Here is a 17,953-nt window from a genome sequence, read left to right on the forward strand (position 1 = left end):
CCATCCTGATACTGGGTGAATTATTTATAATTAAGCACATCTTAATTAATAAGATGTAAGTCTCACTTTGTGCAAGTGCCTGGGATCATACTTGCCTTACATGTAAGGCAACATCAGACCTGACATTGCTTTATTAACTTTGTAAAACAAAATGTAACAAATAAATACATAGGTATACATTTACAGAATTATTATTTATTATTCAAATAATAAATCGTACACCAGAAACTTGGTAAAAAAGTCTTTAAAATTAAGAGTAATTACATTTCAAACAAATTGATCAAAACTTAAACATGAACATATAAAAGGTTAATGAAATTGAAATACTGATATCAAATCAAATTCTTCCTGCAGTGTGACTTTGCTTTAAATAGGCCTGCTAGTTGTTTTAAAATGTCAGATATTTGAATGGACAGAATGACAACATTATACTACTGTGTTCATCATGAAGTATGAATAACACAGAGCTAGGACTAATGTTAGTGGGAATTGGGAAGGGCTTATAATACAGTAGCTTGATAAAAGTATTTCTTTGCAAAGTTTCACTCACAGATCATCACAGACTCCAGATGGTTTACTCAAATCTTTCACAACTGACTTAACAAAGCCACATCCTGCTGAAGAAAGCCACCGTTTAGAGCAATCGCACAGACAAAGTGTAAAGAATCAATAAGGGAAAATGTATTTGGACATTACACAGTATGTTGATTAAATTTGAGATATTTTACTGTATGTAAAGAAATTGTGTCTAAATTAAATCCAACAGCATGTAGGTCTGTAGAACATTTGATTAACTCCAGTGACCTGGCTAGTGTTTAGAGTATAAACAGCACTAAATGGTTACTGCCATAGTGGTACTGTATGCCAATTGGGACATAGCTGATAGTTTTATGTAGGAATATAATTTAAAAGACTTTATTAAGTTGTAATCAAGTAAAAGCACAAATGTTTGCATACCATGTGAACTGGCATAGGATAGGAAAATATGCAATGATGGAACTTAGTTTAATTTACACAAAAATGTTTTGTTTATTTAAAAAAATTACTTAAGAGAAAAAACAATGCTCACCAAACAGACAAGAAAATAATTCCTGCAGTGATAAAACAACCCTTGCCACAAAATTACCAAACATCTGTACAGTGTGGTCTATAAAATGTGGTTTAATTTACAGCAGTTTACTTAAATCTTTTTCTCTTTAGTAGTCCCTACGAAGCACAAAGAGACACTTAAGAAACAAAGTCTCTTCTCAACAAGACGTCTACTTTTGCAACAGATCCTTCTTTCCTGAAGTAACACTTCATTTCATGTCCATGAAGCGGATGTCCATGATAAGGAGAGTGTGTCTGGGCAGCGGTCTGGGCGCTGGGGACAGCACTTTCATCACCTGTGTTTGTGTGTCCACATTAGTCACCACAATAAAGCCACACACAGGGCTGTCTACTATACCCTTTCTAACACCGTCCTCTCCATCTTCAGCGCTGCTCACGCTTAGCACATGATACGTGAGGTCCCTCCCTGGTGTCACAGGCACCAACTTGAGCTGTGTGTCATCCTGAGACATTCCCAGTGGCAAGCACGAGTCCGGGATGGATGGTGCTCCGATCTTGTAGATGCGGACGTCTGAGAAACGCACTTCATAGGAAAAGGGGTAGAAGGTCACTCCACGGAAGCCATAGAAATACTCACGGATTTTCTCATCCCGAGTATCCCGCCTGCACTCCTTGGAACGTTCCACCACCCCTCCAGACTTGGGGAGGAGAACGACCCGTACAAAGTGAGGTAGGTCTCGTTTGAGTTCATTGTAGAGCCTCTCATGGTCCAGCACCAAAACCACGTCCACCTCGAAGGCAGAGGCACAGTGGACAAGGGCCTGGTATCCAGAGCCCTTCACCCAGCCACAGGTGTTGATGATACAGCCTCCTACACTGGCCTTCCTGTTCACCTCACAGCGCTGGGAAAACACCTCGGCCAAGCATGACGTCAGCTACACGTTGTGAGAAAAGAACAGATTAAACTGGGCAAAGACAAAAAACTGATGGCAACACAGAATACATTTGTAGTTTGGCAGTTGGCTTTTGAATTCGTACCCTCATGTTACACAACACGTTTCTCACCTTATTGTAAAGTTTGATGTTGGTCCCTGGTGTAGTAGAACCAAAGTGGTAGACCAAGGGAGCCTGGACTGAGAAACCCTCCTCCACGTCTGCTGGACGCTCAATGCATAGTGCAGACACTGTCCCAGGTACAGACACCTCAAGAGCAGAATTTTGTTTACACGGTAAGATTGGAGTTTTAAAAAACCTTGAGCACATTGGTTGAGTGGGAGTATTGTAATTTCAATGATTTTAAGTGAACCTTGATGGCATATCACAATAAGTGGCACAGTTAACTACACTAACCACTTAATGGAAAAATGGCACTCAAACTGAAATTTCACAGTTGTCTACTAGAAAAGGTAACTGTACGCAACCTCTCCTTAGTATTTGTTTTCCAGAACGTATTGTACATTGTCATTGACAGAACCAGCCACATCGGCATGCTTTGCTTGCTCCTACATCAAGGCATCTTAACTATTACACTATAACACAGATACTTTAGTTACACTACATGAATTCAAGAAGACAAGTTTGTGTGACATGATGCAAAATAAACAAAATAACAGCCATTGATATTCCTCTAATTTCAATAGTCTGTGTTTCATTCATCTTACCCCACTCTGTCCAACATCCAGCTCCACCAACGTTGGCCTTCGGCCTACCCTTACTGCATAGCTTAATAGCAAGCGGCACACTGTTGACTTCCCCACATCTGTAGGTCCTACCACCATAACCTGAAGGTAATTATACAAGGTATATGTAAAATGCATTTACTGGGATCTCAACGAGCTTGCAAAAAAATGCCCGTGAAAACAGTAATTTTTATTCAAACCTACCCTTGGCCCCCTCTCATTGTCCCGCTCTGCTTGTTTTCGCATCTGTTCCAGGGCAGCGTGTGTGTTTAGGTAGAGCAGCATGGGAGTATCCTTGGAAACATAAGCCACCTGTGGTGTTGAGGAAGAGATGCTGGATATTTGAGCCTCTCATTTGCCAAATGTCAAATACAGGGATAAATATGATACCATACCCAGGTGGTGAGTTAAATCACCAAATAATAATAATACGTCAAAATAGAACCCACATAAAAAAGAAAATAACTAAACAGAAAACATTCACACATTTGCAAGGACCCTCCTTTAGATGCTCACCTCTGGCTTCCCATAAAGATTTACACTGCAGCCCTGCCAGGTGAAAACTGCGATCTTGGAACCGGGTCCAAATGTGTACTTCTTGTTGCGGTTCAGCTCTGAGCCAAACACCTCAGCCATTCCTGTGAGGAGCTCCAGTTCAACTTGTTCTGCTGCCTCCCCGGCCTCCACCTCAAACCTAAGTTCAGTCTCCTTCTCCAGATCAAACCTGGTGCTGACCTTCCCGGGTACTGGAACATCTTCACTTGTCGGTTCCACAGCCTCTGTTGCCATGACTGTCAAGAGGGAGTCGAGGTTAGGAATACATGGCAAAAGCTGCAGCTTAGTATAAAGAAAAGTTACATGCAATATACCATGTAAATTGTACTAATGTCTCTAGTACTTCCATTAGCATTTCCAGTTTGTTTTAACACGTTTCTTCATAGCTCATCAATGAAGCTATAAAATGTCAACAATATTGACAAAAGCTGAATTAAAAAGTTTGACTAGAAAGTCTCTTGACGAACATCATCTCTGTTAACGTTAGACAAGAATTAAAGCCACAATGGCAGCATAGTGTAGTTAACGCAATCACACAAATAAGCACAGAGTTTATTCATGTTGTTTATATTCCCCTAGAGAAAGATACTATGAAGGGGTACGGAAGAGGAAAGTGTGCATCTATCGCTTATAGTTTTTTTATTTTTTGGATTGCTAATTTTTTTAATGTGTTCTATTGAAAATGATTATAGTATATATAGCTTAATTAAAGTAACAGTCAAAGTGTGAGCACTGAGAGAAAAATTAGCTCACGAGTCACTTGAAAGCAAAGACTAGCTAACTAGCAGTTAGCAAGCCGTGGCAATAATTTAGCCCTATTTCAGCAGGTAAGAGCCTAAATACTCCAAATGTCAGTGAACTACTCGTGAACGTGAACGGTATGGTTATTATTAATGTAGAGTACTTACGTATTAATTAAAAGTCTTAATGTAGAATTGGAAATAGGTTCCAAACTTTTGAGGTGCCGACGCTGTGGTTGGTCGCGTTATGATGACGTCGCGCACTTTACAACCGATAGCGACTTCGCTCTTCTTCTGGCGTGTTAAAGCGGTGAGCAAACAGCGTTATGATGCATTACCGCCACCAATGGAGTGAACCAGGATACACATTTCCAAATTTGAGAACTTGCAAAGGTTCATTCTTTTATTTTAAAAAATTGACACCCTATTATCAATCAAAGTTTGTTATAGTTAAACTACTTTCTTGGCAAAACTCGTAATTTGTAAAGTAACTAGTAACTAAAGTGGTCAAATAAAGTTACTGGCTGAACTTAAGTTAAGGTAGCTTTGTTAATTTCCACCTCTGCCCAGTACAAAAAAAAAAACTATTTGGATTTTATTTGAGATAAAAAAAAAGAAAGAAAAAAACAAACAAAAAAACAACAACATATAATAGAGTTGAAGAAAAAAAATACATTCTCATAACAATTGAGAAACAAAAAAATCACTTTATTTAGCAAAAATACAATTTAAAAGTACATTAAACTGTTGAGAAATACATTTAAAAAAATGCAGCATTGTGTGAAATGGCTCAGAGACACCCCACTAGGTGTCACCATGCATCCAGGAGACGTGAGCTGTAAGGAGCTTGGATCATCAGAGAAGGGACTGAGAACATCCCATTAGTCACTCCTCATCATTCTGCTTCTATGGGCCACATCTCCTTACCTCTTGGCTGCATGCAAGACAAATGATTGATTTAGTTACACATCCTTACAGCACTGTTGTGTTCTATAGCCCAGTCTCAACCAGCTGCAGTATGTACACTTGATTTTATTGAATACTACTGATTGAAAGTGATTCCACATATACATAAATTAACAAACTATGTAACTGTGTTGGATTTATTGCTCAGACCTGATTTGTTATTTTGCTGCTCACATTTAGGTGGCCTATATCTGATTCCAGTGTGAATTGGTTGCACTTGTTAACTGACTTATATGTGCAAAAAGAACATCGACAAACAACGTTACATGCAGCACACTGTCATAGATCAGTAAACATGGAGGCCACTGAAGTCAGGGATTATGGTTTCTTTTAGAAGTTGAGGTGGCAAAAGCAGATGATAATGAGAATGAGATGTAAGAGAGCCACATTAATTATGCAATGAATGTTCCTTTTGTACAGAGGATGTCAATAACATAACAGTGCAGAATAGTGATTAATGTCAATCTAGACGCGACAAAAGTTGCAGCAACTGTTCAAAAAAACAAACAAAACAAAAAAAAAAAACTGGTTTGTGCCACTGTTGCCTGCAGTGTGAACACAGCCTTAGCTTGCCACTGAAAATCAGAAGTCTGTTGGCGATAACAGCTGAAGGTTGTGTCATAAGCTCGACTAACAAGCCGTTAACGTCTGCTCTAGGCTGGTGACTCATAAAATGCTAAGACATAAAAGGAGTCCAAGTTTAGGCTGTGACACATGGCTCTAGGGGAAACAAATGGAAGTATACATAAGGGGACAGTGAATCCAGACAAATATCCAACGGTATCAACTGCTTAAAAAGTACCCTCGGATCTACTGAAACAAACAACAACTAATAAACAATGAGTTACTGTTGCATGTCCACAGTTTGGGGAACTCACTTGAATTATTGGAGAACAAAGGTTACAGGAATTGTAACAGTTTTATTATTTGTAAAACTAAAGTTAATTCTTGTCTCTAAACCAGGCAGTAAAGCATTAATGGTGACATCAAATTTCCTATGTAATGCATCTGATTGTAAAACTTATATCAAAAAAACAAAAGCAACAACCTACATATCTTTTTTGATGGTAACTTTTCAACTATGACCTTTGCAAATCCTGTGTTTTTCACAAATAAAATATGTATATTATGAAACGTGTGTATGTATAAATCTATGTTAAATTCATGTTTGGGTGCCTCGTGTGAAACAATCTGAAAGCAGTACTTATTTCAATGTAACCCCTATCTATCTCCAACAAATACAGTTCACACTTTACTTCCTTTTATTAAAGAATAAAATGATTCTATTAATCTGTCTGACAGCTTTACCTTCACTGGGTGTCTACTCGGCCTTCAGAGCCTCCTGTAGAGCAGCAACTACAACATCAGGCTGAGGAAACTTGAGTTTACGAGGCGGACCCTTCTTTATTCCAGTCCACAGAGATGTTTCTTGAGACATTAGAAGACAAGCAATAATATTAATGTATAACAAACACCTCTGAAAGGATAGCATTAAGTTGGGGCTGAAACAGCCTTTTAAAAGGAGTACTGAGCTTCCGTCAGAGGGGAATAATTCATTCCCTCAGCAGGTAGATGGTGAACAGTGGTTAGAATTATAATTGGCAAACTAAACCTTTAACAGCCCCCTACAAATGAGGATTTTCTCCTCACCTTTGTCTCCATCCCGCAGAGTTATCTCAAAGCTGTTCCTGCGAGGTTTTTCTGGGTTGAAGACAACAGTCAGTTCAGGATGGGCAGCAAGGAGGGCAGACTTCACCTCCTCAGCGTTACGCCCATACACTCGTCAGCTCTTACTGCCAGAAAAATAACAGATCAACCGTCAGGTTTTCAATGTGGCGCATGACTGCAGACACAAACTGCTTCAAAAGTCTCTCCAGCTGCTTCTTGCTTCACATGAAGTGAAAGGACTTCTAATTTCTCTCTAAAAAAAATCCCATCTCTCCAGGGACTAGGACGCAAGGGAGATACACAAGAGGGAGGGAAGAGGGATGCAGTAGAAGAGAATTGGGATGCACCACTGATCCAAACCAACTTTTAAAATCCCGAACTAGCCCTTTATAAATTCTCAGTGCACGCTTTTAATGGGACATGTGCTTCTCACCAGTGTTCAATGACCACGCTTTGGCCTTCCTCCCCCGGTCCCTTGTCCTTCTTCACCTCCTCCTCCTCCGCCTGGACCTCCGCTTTGCGCTTCGTCCCTCGACGCCCTGAAACACAAGTGATGTCGCGGTTTGTTTGGGTGACTAGTTGAACACCGACCACAGGGGGGAGAGGCACCACGTTTAACTATGAAACAAGTCTGCGGCTCAAACCAGAGACTGGCTGATGTGATGTTATCATTAAATTCCTCCAGTGTGGACACTCCGCTCTGCTAGCTAACCATTAGCATCAGTGCAACCTGCAGCCTACAAGAGAAACACTAACTAAACAACATACGTCACATCTGTATCACGTTGCTACATTACAGAGTTGAATTTGTCCACGCCGTAACACACCCACCTGTTTTAGACGCCATTGCTCTAACTTCAAAGAAAAAAAAATCTTCTTCGTCTTTAATTTTATGGCGAACTAAGAACCAGCGTTTACGGTGCATGGCGCCACCTACTGTTAGGCATGAAGCAAAACACCTCCAGCAGGAAACGCATAGGAGCCAGTGCCTTGACAGTTTAGATGATTAATAGAAGCATTTATGATAGCAGGCATGGAAAAAATAAGTAATAATTGATATATAGCATATTTTAAAACAAGTTTACATTGTAAATAAACAACTTGTGACACACAGATGGTGCATTGGGTTCTCTGACTCATCACACTGATTAGGCCTAAAACCTATAAACTTTGAGATCAATTCCCCCTTCTGGCTATTCAAATTGAAGATATGCGTAACGTCCTCTGCAAACAGTGGGACAGATGAATGCAGGTCCCAAGTCTTGTGCTCCTAATCGTTTACAAATTCCCCACACAGAGAGGCAGCATCCAAAGCAAACGAGAAGAAAGACAACGTGACAGAGCAACAGAAGGACGTGCTTGAGGACTCCAAAGTCAAGAGCAAATATGGTGTTACCGGAATAGCAATACTGAATCCACGTGTCTTCATTAGAGGCTGTGGCAGTCACATGTTTAGGCACTCAAATTGTGTTTAGGACGTCACAAGCTGCGTCCATGCCAATAAACATGGGCTATAGAACCTCCACAGCGAGGTGGTGTGACTGACTCACAACCGCTCATATGATTAACGGTTCTTTTGTTCACAAGCAACTCAAGACCCACTCGTCCAGGCCCGTGCCGTCACTGTCTTGCTGTCGTTGCCATATGATTAAATCTTTCACTCGGCGTGTCACTCTCTCTGAAACAGACCAGACACAAAGACCCTCAAATCCCTACTGCGTCTTTAGATCCCAATCTGCCTTCGCCGTCTGTCGAAGTGTATTTTTAGCCGTGTGTGTGTAAAGCTTCCGAGGCGCGAACAGACCGTCGGACAGATGTGCCCTGTCTTCACCCCGCTCTCCTCTTTTACTTAGAACGGATTCAAGACCAGATGCAGAGGTCCTGGTTGCGTCCACACAGCACACACAATGTGCAGTCCTGCAATCAAGTGCACACACTCACAAACACTCATGCACTCATACAAAAGGCAACAGAAGGCAGATATTTCATTAATAAAAATCATGTATGCTTCTTCATCTTCTTCTCACGTATTCTATTGTTCATCCTTTTTCCTAAACTTTTGGTAAATTGGTAAATTGGTAAAACATTTGCATTTAAATGTCAATTAATTGAACAAATGCATAGGATTGTGGGTTATTGTGATGCAACATTAACAAGTACACTAATCTGCTGCTTACTGTATAAGAAACACAGCAAGTTCCCATCATGTCTGTCTTTTTCAAACAAGATAAGAGTCCACCATAGATGCTGGAAGATTTAATTTTAAGGATTCTAAAAACATGTTAAGAAGTTTATAAAATATTGTATTTAGATTAATGATGAAATATGTTGCTGATTTGGAAAGCAGGAATCTCACTTGTAAAAGTGTATTATTACATTGCTGTATGGGTACTTAGGTAAAAGATGAGAATATCACTGGATGTTTTACAAGAGAGCTGCTAAACATTATCCAACTTTTCATAATACACAGTTCAGTCCAATTCTGTTTATTTTTATGTTTTTGGTCCACATGAAGAATTCCATGACCCTTTGCCATTTCCAGCTTTTGGGGTTATGAAAACCATTTCAAAACCAGTTGCATGAAATAAAGCTATATGAGTGAAAAGCAACCTCACAAAAGAAACACAACACACACAAGCAAGAGCTCGATATTGCTGAATGGGTGGACTCATGGCAAATACGCACTGTTTAGTGAGAATAGCTAGTGTTTACATGTTTATTCAGATAGTTGGAGGATCTCCTCATCTCTCGGTTTTCACCCGTTTCCTTCCTCTTCCGTTTGGTGAGTTATGAGCAGGTTGGCTGGTCCCGGGGCTCATGTTTCCACACGCTGACACTGCTGCAAAATGATGTTCATCAATTATGGATTTCACATTAACGGCAGCGCTGCATTGCCAAGCAGCAGTTCAACCCTATTATCGTCTATAATGTCAAGAAAAGACAACAGCTGTATTGTATTCTCTTGTGTCAGCGTAAACATTCTGGCAGCGGAGCAGTGGATTAATTTCATCCTCCTAAAAAGTCCCTCTTTGTTTCCTTCCTTTGACGTCAGGATGTGAGTCCTCGTTCATCCTCTGCAAACAAGAACATGTGTGAGGGTGAACACGCCGATGACACACAAGCAGGCACATCAAGTCACACAAGCCAACACGCAGGCTTGGCCAAGACGTGCATACCCATGAGGGGGAGACTGTGTGACGGACAGGGAGCGAAAATGGTTCAGACAAAGACTGAGTGACAGCATATGAACAGCAGGCGAACGCACAAAAGGAGGAAGACAGGCAGAGGCAAGAAAAAATGGGATAAAATTGGGAGAGAGTGAGTGGGCACAGTGTGTGATGAGCGCACTTCATCAAAGTCTGACGACTTCAGAGAAATTCACTCTGCTAATGGTCTGGTTGTTCCCGCACCGGAAAAACAGTCAAGATTTTCCCATGACCACCCAGGCAGCAGCTTTCAGGCATAGAGAGCAAACACCCACACTTCTACTGCTGGGGAATAACAACTTGGAAATATAGGAAGAGTAAGCACGTTGGTCACGGTTCAACGTTTTTGATGTGCATTTCTTGAGGTGGTTAACCCTGGCAGGATAACATGTCCACAGTCTTCCATCTGCCATCTGCACATTTCTGTGAAGTTATGACCCATAGTTAATGTCCTTTTATTCTGCTTCAAAGCTGCCTCAGAGCTGTGTTGCAATCAATCACTTATTTTTTTAACATTTTTTGGTCATAATGTGAAATATATATGATACTTTGAAATGTACAGCATCTGCATGCAACTCACAATCTTGGATATTATAGGCCAATATCCTTTGACACTTCTGGACAGATAATTCACTTGCTTCCTATATCACAAATCAGAAATCATGCTATTTTTGTTTTATTAAATCCTTCAAGCAAATGTTGGTCATATGAAATATATATTCACTTTTCTGCTGGTATAAATCTTCCCAACTCACTCTACACCCAATATGAAGAACACTTCCTTAAAGCTACAAACACCCTGATTGCCTTACATTATCATACTGGTTACCAATTACCGGTAGCTTCTTTGAATGTAAAGAAAGATAACTGAAAATAGTTGCACGTTGGGAACAAAGATAGTTGAGGGGGAAAAAAAAGGTTGCACTACTTTTTCAAAACAGCACGGTTTGTGGCGCTGTTACATTTTGGTCTCTCTGAAATGGATATTTCGTACCTTGTGCCTCCTTTGTAGATGTGCAGGTTGCAATATGTTTGTGGTTGCAACATCCAAGCGTAAGCAAGTGTAATGACAGTATTTGCATTTTTGCAACGTACTTCATTTGTATCTGCAGGAACACAACCCAGCAAGATCATGAGACCAAATAGGAGATTTGGGAGACAAGGTTTTTAAATGTCATTGCTTCTGCAGCCAATCACAGGGCAGTAACCAAACCAAACCTGTTTCAACAAGGATACACCCAGTATGATGTGTTAGTGCACCCTCCAATTTAACCGGGCCCCCTTCATGCTGAAAACAGGCATTTTAAAATGATTAGAGGGCCACTCAACCAAACTTCTCTGAACTTTATAACTTGTGTTTGCAAACACACACACATACACACACACAAACACACACACACAGTATATGTCAGTATATGCAACACATGAGTGTATGCATCACCGTCACAGTGAGAGTTAATCTGTTGAGGGGGTGTGCTGATTCCGGGACACATCGTCACATTTTCATCCTGGCGTGTTCCCCATTCAGCCCAATCCTTGAATCATACGACGCACGTACACGTACACGTGCACGTACACGTGCACACACGCACTTCGACAGCTCATTCATCTATCTCTCCGTATAACATCGCCCAATATAGCTGCCTTCTGCACATGGTGAGAAGGGTGACTTGGGTGAGGAGTGGATGCAGTTGAGACCTTCACCAAACACACGGGATTTCTTAAACTTTACAGACTTGTGTACACACACACACACACACACACACACACACACACACACACACACACACACACACACACACACACACACACACAGAGACACAGAGACACACACACACACACACACACACACACACACAGAGACACACACACACACACACACACACACACACACACTACAAGTACCACCTCCCTTTCCCAAGAGGAGGACTTAACTGCACGAGGATGTCAAAGCTATGTGAGATGCCAAAAGTAAAGACAGCTCCGATGATACTGTCCACATTCATGCTCACAATTCTCTTATTTTATTATTGTGCTAATTAAATGTTGCAATACTAGACTTTCATAATTAAGTCAACGTTTCTGCCATTTCTTATTATCTGTTTGTGCTTATGTGCCAGCACACTCACCTTTGCCCATATTTTGCAGTCCTTTGTGGCATCCTTAGGAAACAAAGATGACACACTTCTCTTCGATTGTTTCTTTATTTTTAATAAAGCAAAACACTTTCCTAACAAGTTTTTCCATCGAAAAATACAGAATCTACTAGCATCACAGTATCGTTCATGTTCTATGTTGATTGGTATGATAAGGTAAATAACCATAATCCCAAAAACACACAGTGGAGTAAGAAAGGTTCTCTTATAAAGTACAGCTTTAACATGGGTAAGATGATTTTATTTATCACAGCTTCATCGTCCCTGTGATCTGTTCATGGTCAATAGTATCATACAGTACAGATATCACTGAAATAAGATGAAATTCATGGAATTAACAAATGCATTCAGAAAAGACAGACACAGATTCCCATACATTTCTTAAACAATATATTTTTTAAAGGTCGACGTAGTTTATCTGTCCGTAAATGACTTTTTTAATGTTAAATCTGTTAAATCTTTCTAAAAAAGAAATACACATATCTGTAAACATACACACCATCACACTGACGGACACCAATTGCAGGTCAATGTGTAAAGTAACGGGTACCAGCCAATAGACATATTTGTAAAAGGAAAACAGGCACATACACACAGGCACTCATTTTAAGAAGAGACCAATTTAAACTGGTCTTCTCAGGACTTTGGTTATTAGTCTACAACAGTCAACAACTGAATCCCACACACACACACACACACACACACACACACACACACACACACACACACACACACACACACACACACACACACACACACACATAAAATCAGAGCACAACGTTTCTTAAGGTTGTCTGAGCGAAGAAGAGACAAGAAAAACATGAGGCCCGAAAATGGAGTTTCTACATTTCATTGGTTCGCCTTCCATTTACATTGTAAGTATCACTTCTATCACCACAAGCAGTCTAACATACAGCATTTAGGATGTGTGTATGTACAGTGATAATGAGTGATATGTACATGTGTGGGTGGTGGTGTTTTGCTGGCATCTCTGGGATCACACAAGATTTTGAACCCGAAGGAGAGAGGCCTGTTGCCTGCAGTTCTAATGACCCTCTCATCCTTTTCTGCCTTTAGATGAATATCTTAAGCTCACGCTGCTCACATTGTATTGATTTTCATTTCACTCCTTCCTGTTATTCTTTCTTTTTCTTTTTCTATCCTCCCAGGAGTCTCATTATCTATTTTAATCCACATTGTTCTCCTGTTTCTGGTTTGATTATTCGCCGCTTTAATTCATGATGAAAGAAAGAAATGATTGAGGGACAGCGTTAGCGTGAGTGGATGGTGAGCACTTGATATAATATAAAAAAACAGCTGTCGATTCACAACGCCTGCATTGTTTACAACTGTGATATCAAAAACACATCTGGAGACACCACCAACTGTCTCATGTTGTTGTAGGTTTCTGCTTTCCTACCGTCATCGGTTTCCATGATCTGATCCCTAAAAGCCTGTACTGGTAAGTAGCAGCTATTTCACATCCCGTCCTGCTCTGCATCAACTCAACGGATATCTGCTCTTACAAACAGCTGCCTGCTGTCTCCTGCATCAGTGTAGCACCTCCTGCCATTCGAGGAGGTAACTGAAACTACTAGAGTAACTAGAGTTGGAAAGAGCGGGGGAGCAATCAGAGGGGAGAAAGGGGAGTGAAAGAGAGAAGAGTTCAGCCAAAAAGGAAATGGAGGGAGACTGTGAGTATAGAGAGGGACAGGAGTTGGAGGAGGTATGGTGTGCTGAGTAAGGGGGAGGACGAAGGGAAAGCTGGGTTGTCGTAGCCTGGGGGGCACTCCAGCTCGAAGCAGCGGATGGAGGCGTCTTCGTTCCCATAGTTGGCCCAGTATTCTTCTTGGTCCACCTTAGGGAGTGCCACCTCATCCTCTGACAGTTCGTACTTGGAGGAGAAGGTTTCAGAGGGGTTTTTGGGCAGGTACTGGGGCTTTCCGGCGGCAAAGGGGAAGGCCTTCCCTGTATCGCTGCCTTTCTGGTAGGAGGCCTTGGATGAAGATGCAGGCTTGTGCTTGGAGAACCACCAGCGGGTCTTGGTGCTGAAGGTGGTTGTGGTGGTCCCGGCCAGAGAGCCAGGGTCAGGCATAGGGCAGAGGGCGAAGTCCATCTCCCGGAGGAATCTGAGGTCCTGGCCGCGACGTTGGGATGGGGAGGTGCACATGAGCTCAGAGGAGGAAATGCGAGCCTTGCGGAACCACTCCCAGAGGGGACGAGCCTCACAGCCGCAGGACCAGGGGTTACCGTTGAGGCGGAGGAACTGGATGCCTTGGGTGTCTTTCATGGCCTGGCCTGGCAGCTCAGCCAGGGAGTTATTGAAGAGGTAAAGGATGGTCAGGCGACCAAGGTCACGGAAAGCCCGGCGGTTGACCTGCCTGACACGGTTGTCATGGATAAGGAGGCGGTCCAGGTTGACCAGACCTCTGAACACATTCTCAGACAGGGCACGGATGCGGTTTCCATGCAGGAAGAGATGGGTGAGGTTGACCAGGTCGGAGAACAGGTCATCCTGCAGAAAGTGAAGCTGATTTTCCTGGAACAAAGACAAAATACCAGAAGATTTAGTGCTGTGGAAAAGCACATGGGAATATTAAGGCTGTCGGTTGGCAAAAGTTGTCAGTAATTACTATCAGCTGTGATAGGAGGAAAACAAGTGGCTTCTACCAACTGGAACCAAACAGCATGGGAGAGATTTTTGGCAGGGTCTTATTGTTGATTGGAACATAATTTAATGTGGCGGATTCAAGGATGCTACAAGAACTGAGATCTCACTAGTTTCCAAAAGCTGAAAATTCTGGCAAAAAATACAGGTAATGTAATTATCCCAGCTATTTTTGCACTGAAGAGAAATTATATATATATATATATATTTTTTTTTTTAAAACCTACTTCAACATGCACAGCATAAAAGTGTTTCACTGTGAGTGGGTGTTCAGCCTGCGTGTTGGCAACTGGTGTGTCCATAAATCCATTCTGCAAGTGTCCTGCCAGCACCATCGTGTGTGTGTGTGGGTGTGTGTGTGTGGGTGTGTGTGTGTGTGTGTGTGCTGGTTTTACCTGCAGGTAGAGGAACTGTAGACTGTACAGCTTGTGGAAGAGGTCATGGGGGAGAGTAGCCAGCTTGCACCGATGCATGTGCAAGCTCTGCAGCTTCTCCAAGCCCCTGAAGGCTCCACCTTCCAGGCGCTGTAGCGGGTTGTCGCCCAGATCCAGCTCCTCCAGCACCCTGAGGTTACTGAAGGCCCCGGCCTCGATCCAGGTGATGTTGTTGCCATATAGCCAAAGTACCTGCACCGAATGAAGACAAATAATGGGATGAGAGAGGAGAAAAAAAAACGATGAATAAGAATGTCTGCAAATATTGCTGGTAAATTCAACAGATGCCCACACAGCCATTTTTTTTACCTGGGTCTCAAAGCCAAAAGAGTCTGCACGCAGCTCTGTGATGCGGTTGTTCTGCAGGAAAACACGCTGTGAGTCATATGGCACACCTGCCGGCACTATGGTTAGGTTCTGGGACTGGCAGCTGACCGTCATGGGCGTGGGGTAACACACACACAGCCTGGGGCATGCCGTCACCCCGCCCGGCTTCACCACCACCAGCCACAGAATTAGCCACAGGGAGAGCCCACCTGCAGGGAGACAAAGGATGTTCATACTCATGAGGAGAAAATTCATACTTTTGTGAGTCCTGGAGAGAGAGAGACAGAGAGACAGAGAGAGAGAGAGAGAGAGAGAGAGAGAGGGGTTGATTTCAGCTTTTGGCACAGTCTTTCTTTGCTGTCCGTCCTTCAAGCCTGTTGCTGTTGACAGTGATTCTTTTTAGCACTGCTGTGCTCTCATCCCTGACTTGTTGATGGTTCCCAGAAATTCGGGGTTCATATATAATTCACCAGATTACATTAACTCGCTTAGCAAAGGTCTCCATGGATGATTTGACACTGTTACATAATTCTGGATTTCAGCTGTTTGGAAGAGGAAATCACCATAAATTTAAAAGAGTCAAGAAACGTGAAGCAGAAGTGCCTCGCTGCATTTAATTAACCTGGTTTCCTAGTTCTCAGGCTATCAAAAGGATCTTTCCGCTGAGAAGCTTGCCACGCAAAGAGCACGCGTAAAACCGGTAACCAGACCCGGATCAGTTTCGGTTCTTATCAATATTGCAACCGCTTCTTGGCACAGCTCGAATAACGGCGCACAAAAGTGGCCACCGCGGTAAAAGTACATGCATGAAATAATGATGAAGTTCCCATTCATCTATTGTGCGCAAGATTTTCCAGTGGCTCACCTCTTGACCCCTTAACAAGTTGGACTATTAGCTGGGAACTGGAGATGTAGCGGACGTGGAATGAGACACCGTTCTCGTGTCTTCTTACTTATTATTTACCCCAAAGTCGACACGAGAGGAGAAAAAAAGTTTGGAATCGTGCGCGCATACTTTTCTCCAAATGAGACTTTTGGTAACATTCATTGGTGCGCTCAAACATAGAAACTAACTTTAATAATGCTGTTAATAACGCAATATTAATAATATAATATAATATAATCACATTAATTATTAACATGTGAATTTGATGTCCTCTAGAGATTTGAGGGCAAAATCTTTGCGTTACATTGCCTCAAATGTGCGCACTCTGACTCCCTATATGTGCTACATTCCTCTAGATTTAAAACATCATCAACTGACAGACATAATATGAATTTAGATAGGTGTTGAAAAATGTTGAATGGTCAACAATTTAATTGCAAAATCACTGTGCGTAAAAGCATAAAGTCTATGCGTCTGTTTCCTACTGACACAACAGATGATATCCAGAATAAAATGGAAGTATTAAAGATATTTTACGGTTTAAAATGTGATTGTTCCTTAAAACACTTGTTTAAAAATAAGTACACACTGGAAACGAACAAAATGCAACAAGTGTCAGTAAATCACAGAATTGCATTAGCCAAATAATAATAATGTAAAAAAAAAACGTATCGGTGCATTGAAGCTACAGGTGCATGCTGGAGAAAATGAACTCACCCTTGAAGTTGCGGGTCCTGGAACGCCTCACGGTGCAACGGGTCTCCATCTCGAACCAAAGCCGAAAGCGAGTTAGCCTGCGCGGCGTGTTAAGTGCCTGCTTGCTGCTATCTCTGCTGAGGTTCAGCTCTGGTGGACGAGTTGCTGCGGCTTCAGGCAGTGACGAGCCGGAGTCCCGGGGAGCTCTTTATACTCGCGGCCGGGTTCTCGCCCATGGTCGTGGGCAGCGGAGGATCCTGACTACGTCAGCCCGGGAGGAGGGGTGAGAGTCGCCGGAGGAAGGGACAAGTAAGGCAGTGCTATGGCGGGTTTTGTCACTGTCTTCACTGTGGCATTACCTAAAACAAAATCACTGACATCAATGTCTGTCAAAAAGGTAATATTGTTATCTGAATATGATGAGGTCATCAAAGTCACCACAAAAAACACAAGACACTTTCTGTGAAACATGGGCCAAGTATAAAATACCTTTTGTCATTCTTTGAGTGATGGTTGTTTTTTATTACATTTCATCATTTATTTAGACAAAATAGAAGGACGACTAACTAATGGATGGATTGGACGTTTTTGGTGACAACAAACAAACAATATCTTGGATGAAGCAGGATATTTACTGCGTGACTAATAAGAGTGAATGTGTGGTTTCCATGTGCGGCACATGCGCTCACTAGGGGGGTTGGAGGAGGAGGTGGGAAAACTCATTTGGCATTAAAGCCAAACAGATCATCTGTCTCATAGCGTAGGCCAGTTTTGGAAAGGAGCCAAGCGCTGCCTACAATTCAGAACAACAGATGAACGTGAAGGGGAAACCCAGTGGAGCGGAATGATCCATGGCAGCATATGGACTGTTTGGAGCGAGGAGGAGAGGTGACATGGCCGACCGCTGACAAATGTCAGTGGG

General features: G+C 42.1%; 3 protein-coding genes across 3 annotated transcripts; all 3 read right to left on the reverse strand.

The window, feature by feature from the left end:
• Positions 1–228: 228 nt before the first annotated feature.
• clp1 (cleavage factor polyribonucleotide kinase subunit 1) lies at positions 229–4,286 on the reverse strand. The gene is made up of 6 exons (XM_084010522.1): positions 4,193–4,286; positions 3,246–3,520; positions 2,934–3,041; positions 2,712–2,831; positions 2,116–2,253; positions 229–1,985 (listed from the first exon to the last, which is right to left on the reverse strand). Exons 2-6 carry the CDS (start codon positions 3,516–3,518, stop codon positions 1,299–1,301), a joined length of 1,326 nt encoding a protein of 441 aa, XP_083866648.1. The 5' UTR covers positions 3,519–3,520; positions 4,193–4,286; the 3' UTR covers positions 229–1,298.
• A 429-nt stretch (positions 4,287–4,715) lies between these two features.
• On the reverse strand, positions 4,716–7,509 carry selenoh (selenoprotein H). Its single transcript, XM_084009811.1, has 5 exons — positions 7,490–7,509; positions 7,092–7,197; positions 6,641–6,783; positions 6,299–6,418; positions 4,716–4,958 (listed from the first exon to the last, which is right to left on the reverse strand). The coding sequence occupies exons 1-4, from the start codon at positions 7,503–7,505 to the stop codon at positions 6,312–6,314; spliced, it is 372 nt and encodes a 123-aa protein (XP_083865937.1). The 5' UTR covers positions 7,506–7,509; the 3' UTR covers positions 4,716–4,958; positions 6,299–6,311.
• A 6,115-nt stretch (positions 7,510–13,624) lies between these two features.
• On the reverse strand, positions 13,625–17,197 carry rtn4rl2b (reticulon 4 receptor-like 2b). Its single transcript, XM_084010329.1, has 4 exons — positions 17,053–17,197; positions 15,432–15,658; positions 15,084–15,314; positions 13,625–14,559 (listed from the first exon to the last, which is right to left on the reverse strand). The coding sequence occupies exons 1-4, from the start codon at positions 17,099–17,101 to the stop codon at positions 13,687–13,689; spliced, it is 1,380 nt and encodes a 459-aa protein (XP_083866455.1). The 5' UTR covers positions 17,102–17,197; the 3' UTR covers positions 13,625–13,686.
• Between the last annotated feature and the right edge of the window lie 756 nt (positions 17,198–17,953).

This window comes from Eutrigla gurnardus, assembly GCF_963514095.1.
Source record: "Eutrigla gurnardus genome assembly, chromosome: 5".
NCBI classification, from domain to species: Eukaryota; Metazoa; Chordata; class Actinopteri; order Perciformes; family Triglidae; genus Eutrigla; species Eutrigla gurnardus.

Excerpts from the sequence above, each read along its gene's own strand:
- rtn4rl2b (XM_084010329.1), bottom strand. The coding sequence starts at position 17,101 with ATGGAGACCCGTTGCACCGTGAGGCGTTCCAGGACCCGCAACTTCAAG. Across the intron at positions 15,315-15,431 it reads CTTTTGGCTTTGAGACCCAG|GTACTTTGGCTATATGGCAA; the intron begins GTAAAAAAAATG and ends CATTCGGTGCAG. Across the intron at positions 14,560-15,083 it reads TACAGTTCCTCTACCTGCAG|GAAAATCAGCTTCACTTTCT; the intron begins GTAAAACCAGCA and ends TCTTTGTTCCAG.
- clp1 (XM_084010522.1), bottom strand. The coding sequence starts at position 3,518 with ATGGCAACAGAGGCTGTGGAACCGACAAGTGAAGATGTTCCAGTACCC. Across the intron at positions 3,042-3,245 it reads ATCTTTATGGGAAGCCAGAG|GTGGCTTATGTTTCCAAGGA; the intron begins GTGAGCATCTAA and ends TCAACACCACAG. Across the intron at positions 1,986-2,115 it reads ACATCAAACTTTACAATAAG|CTGACGTCATGCTTGGCCGA; the intron begins GTGAGAAACGTG and ends CACAACGTGTAG.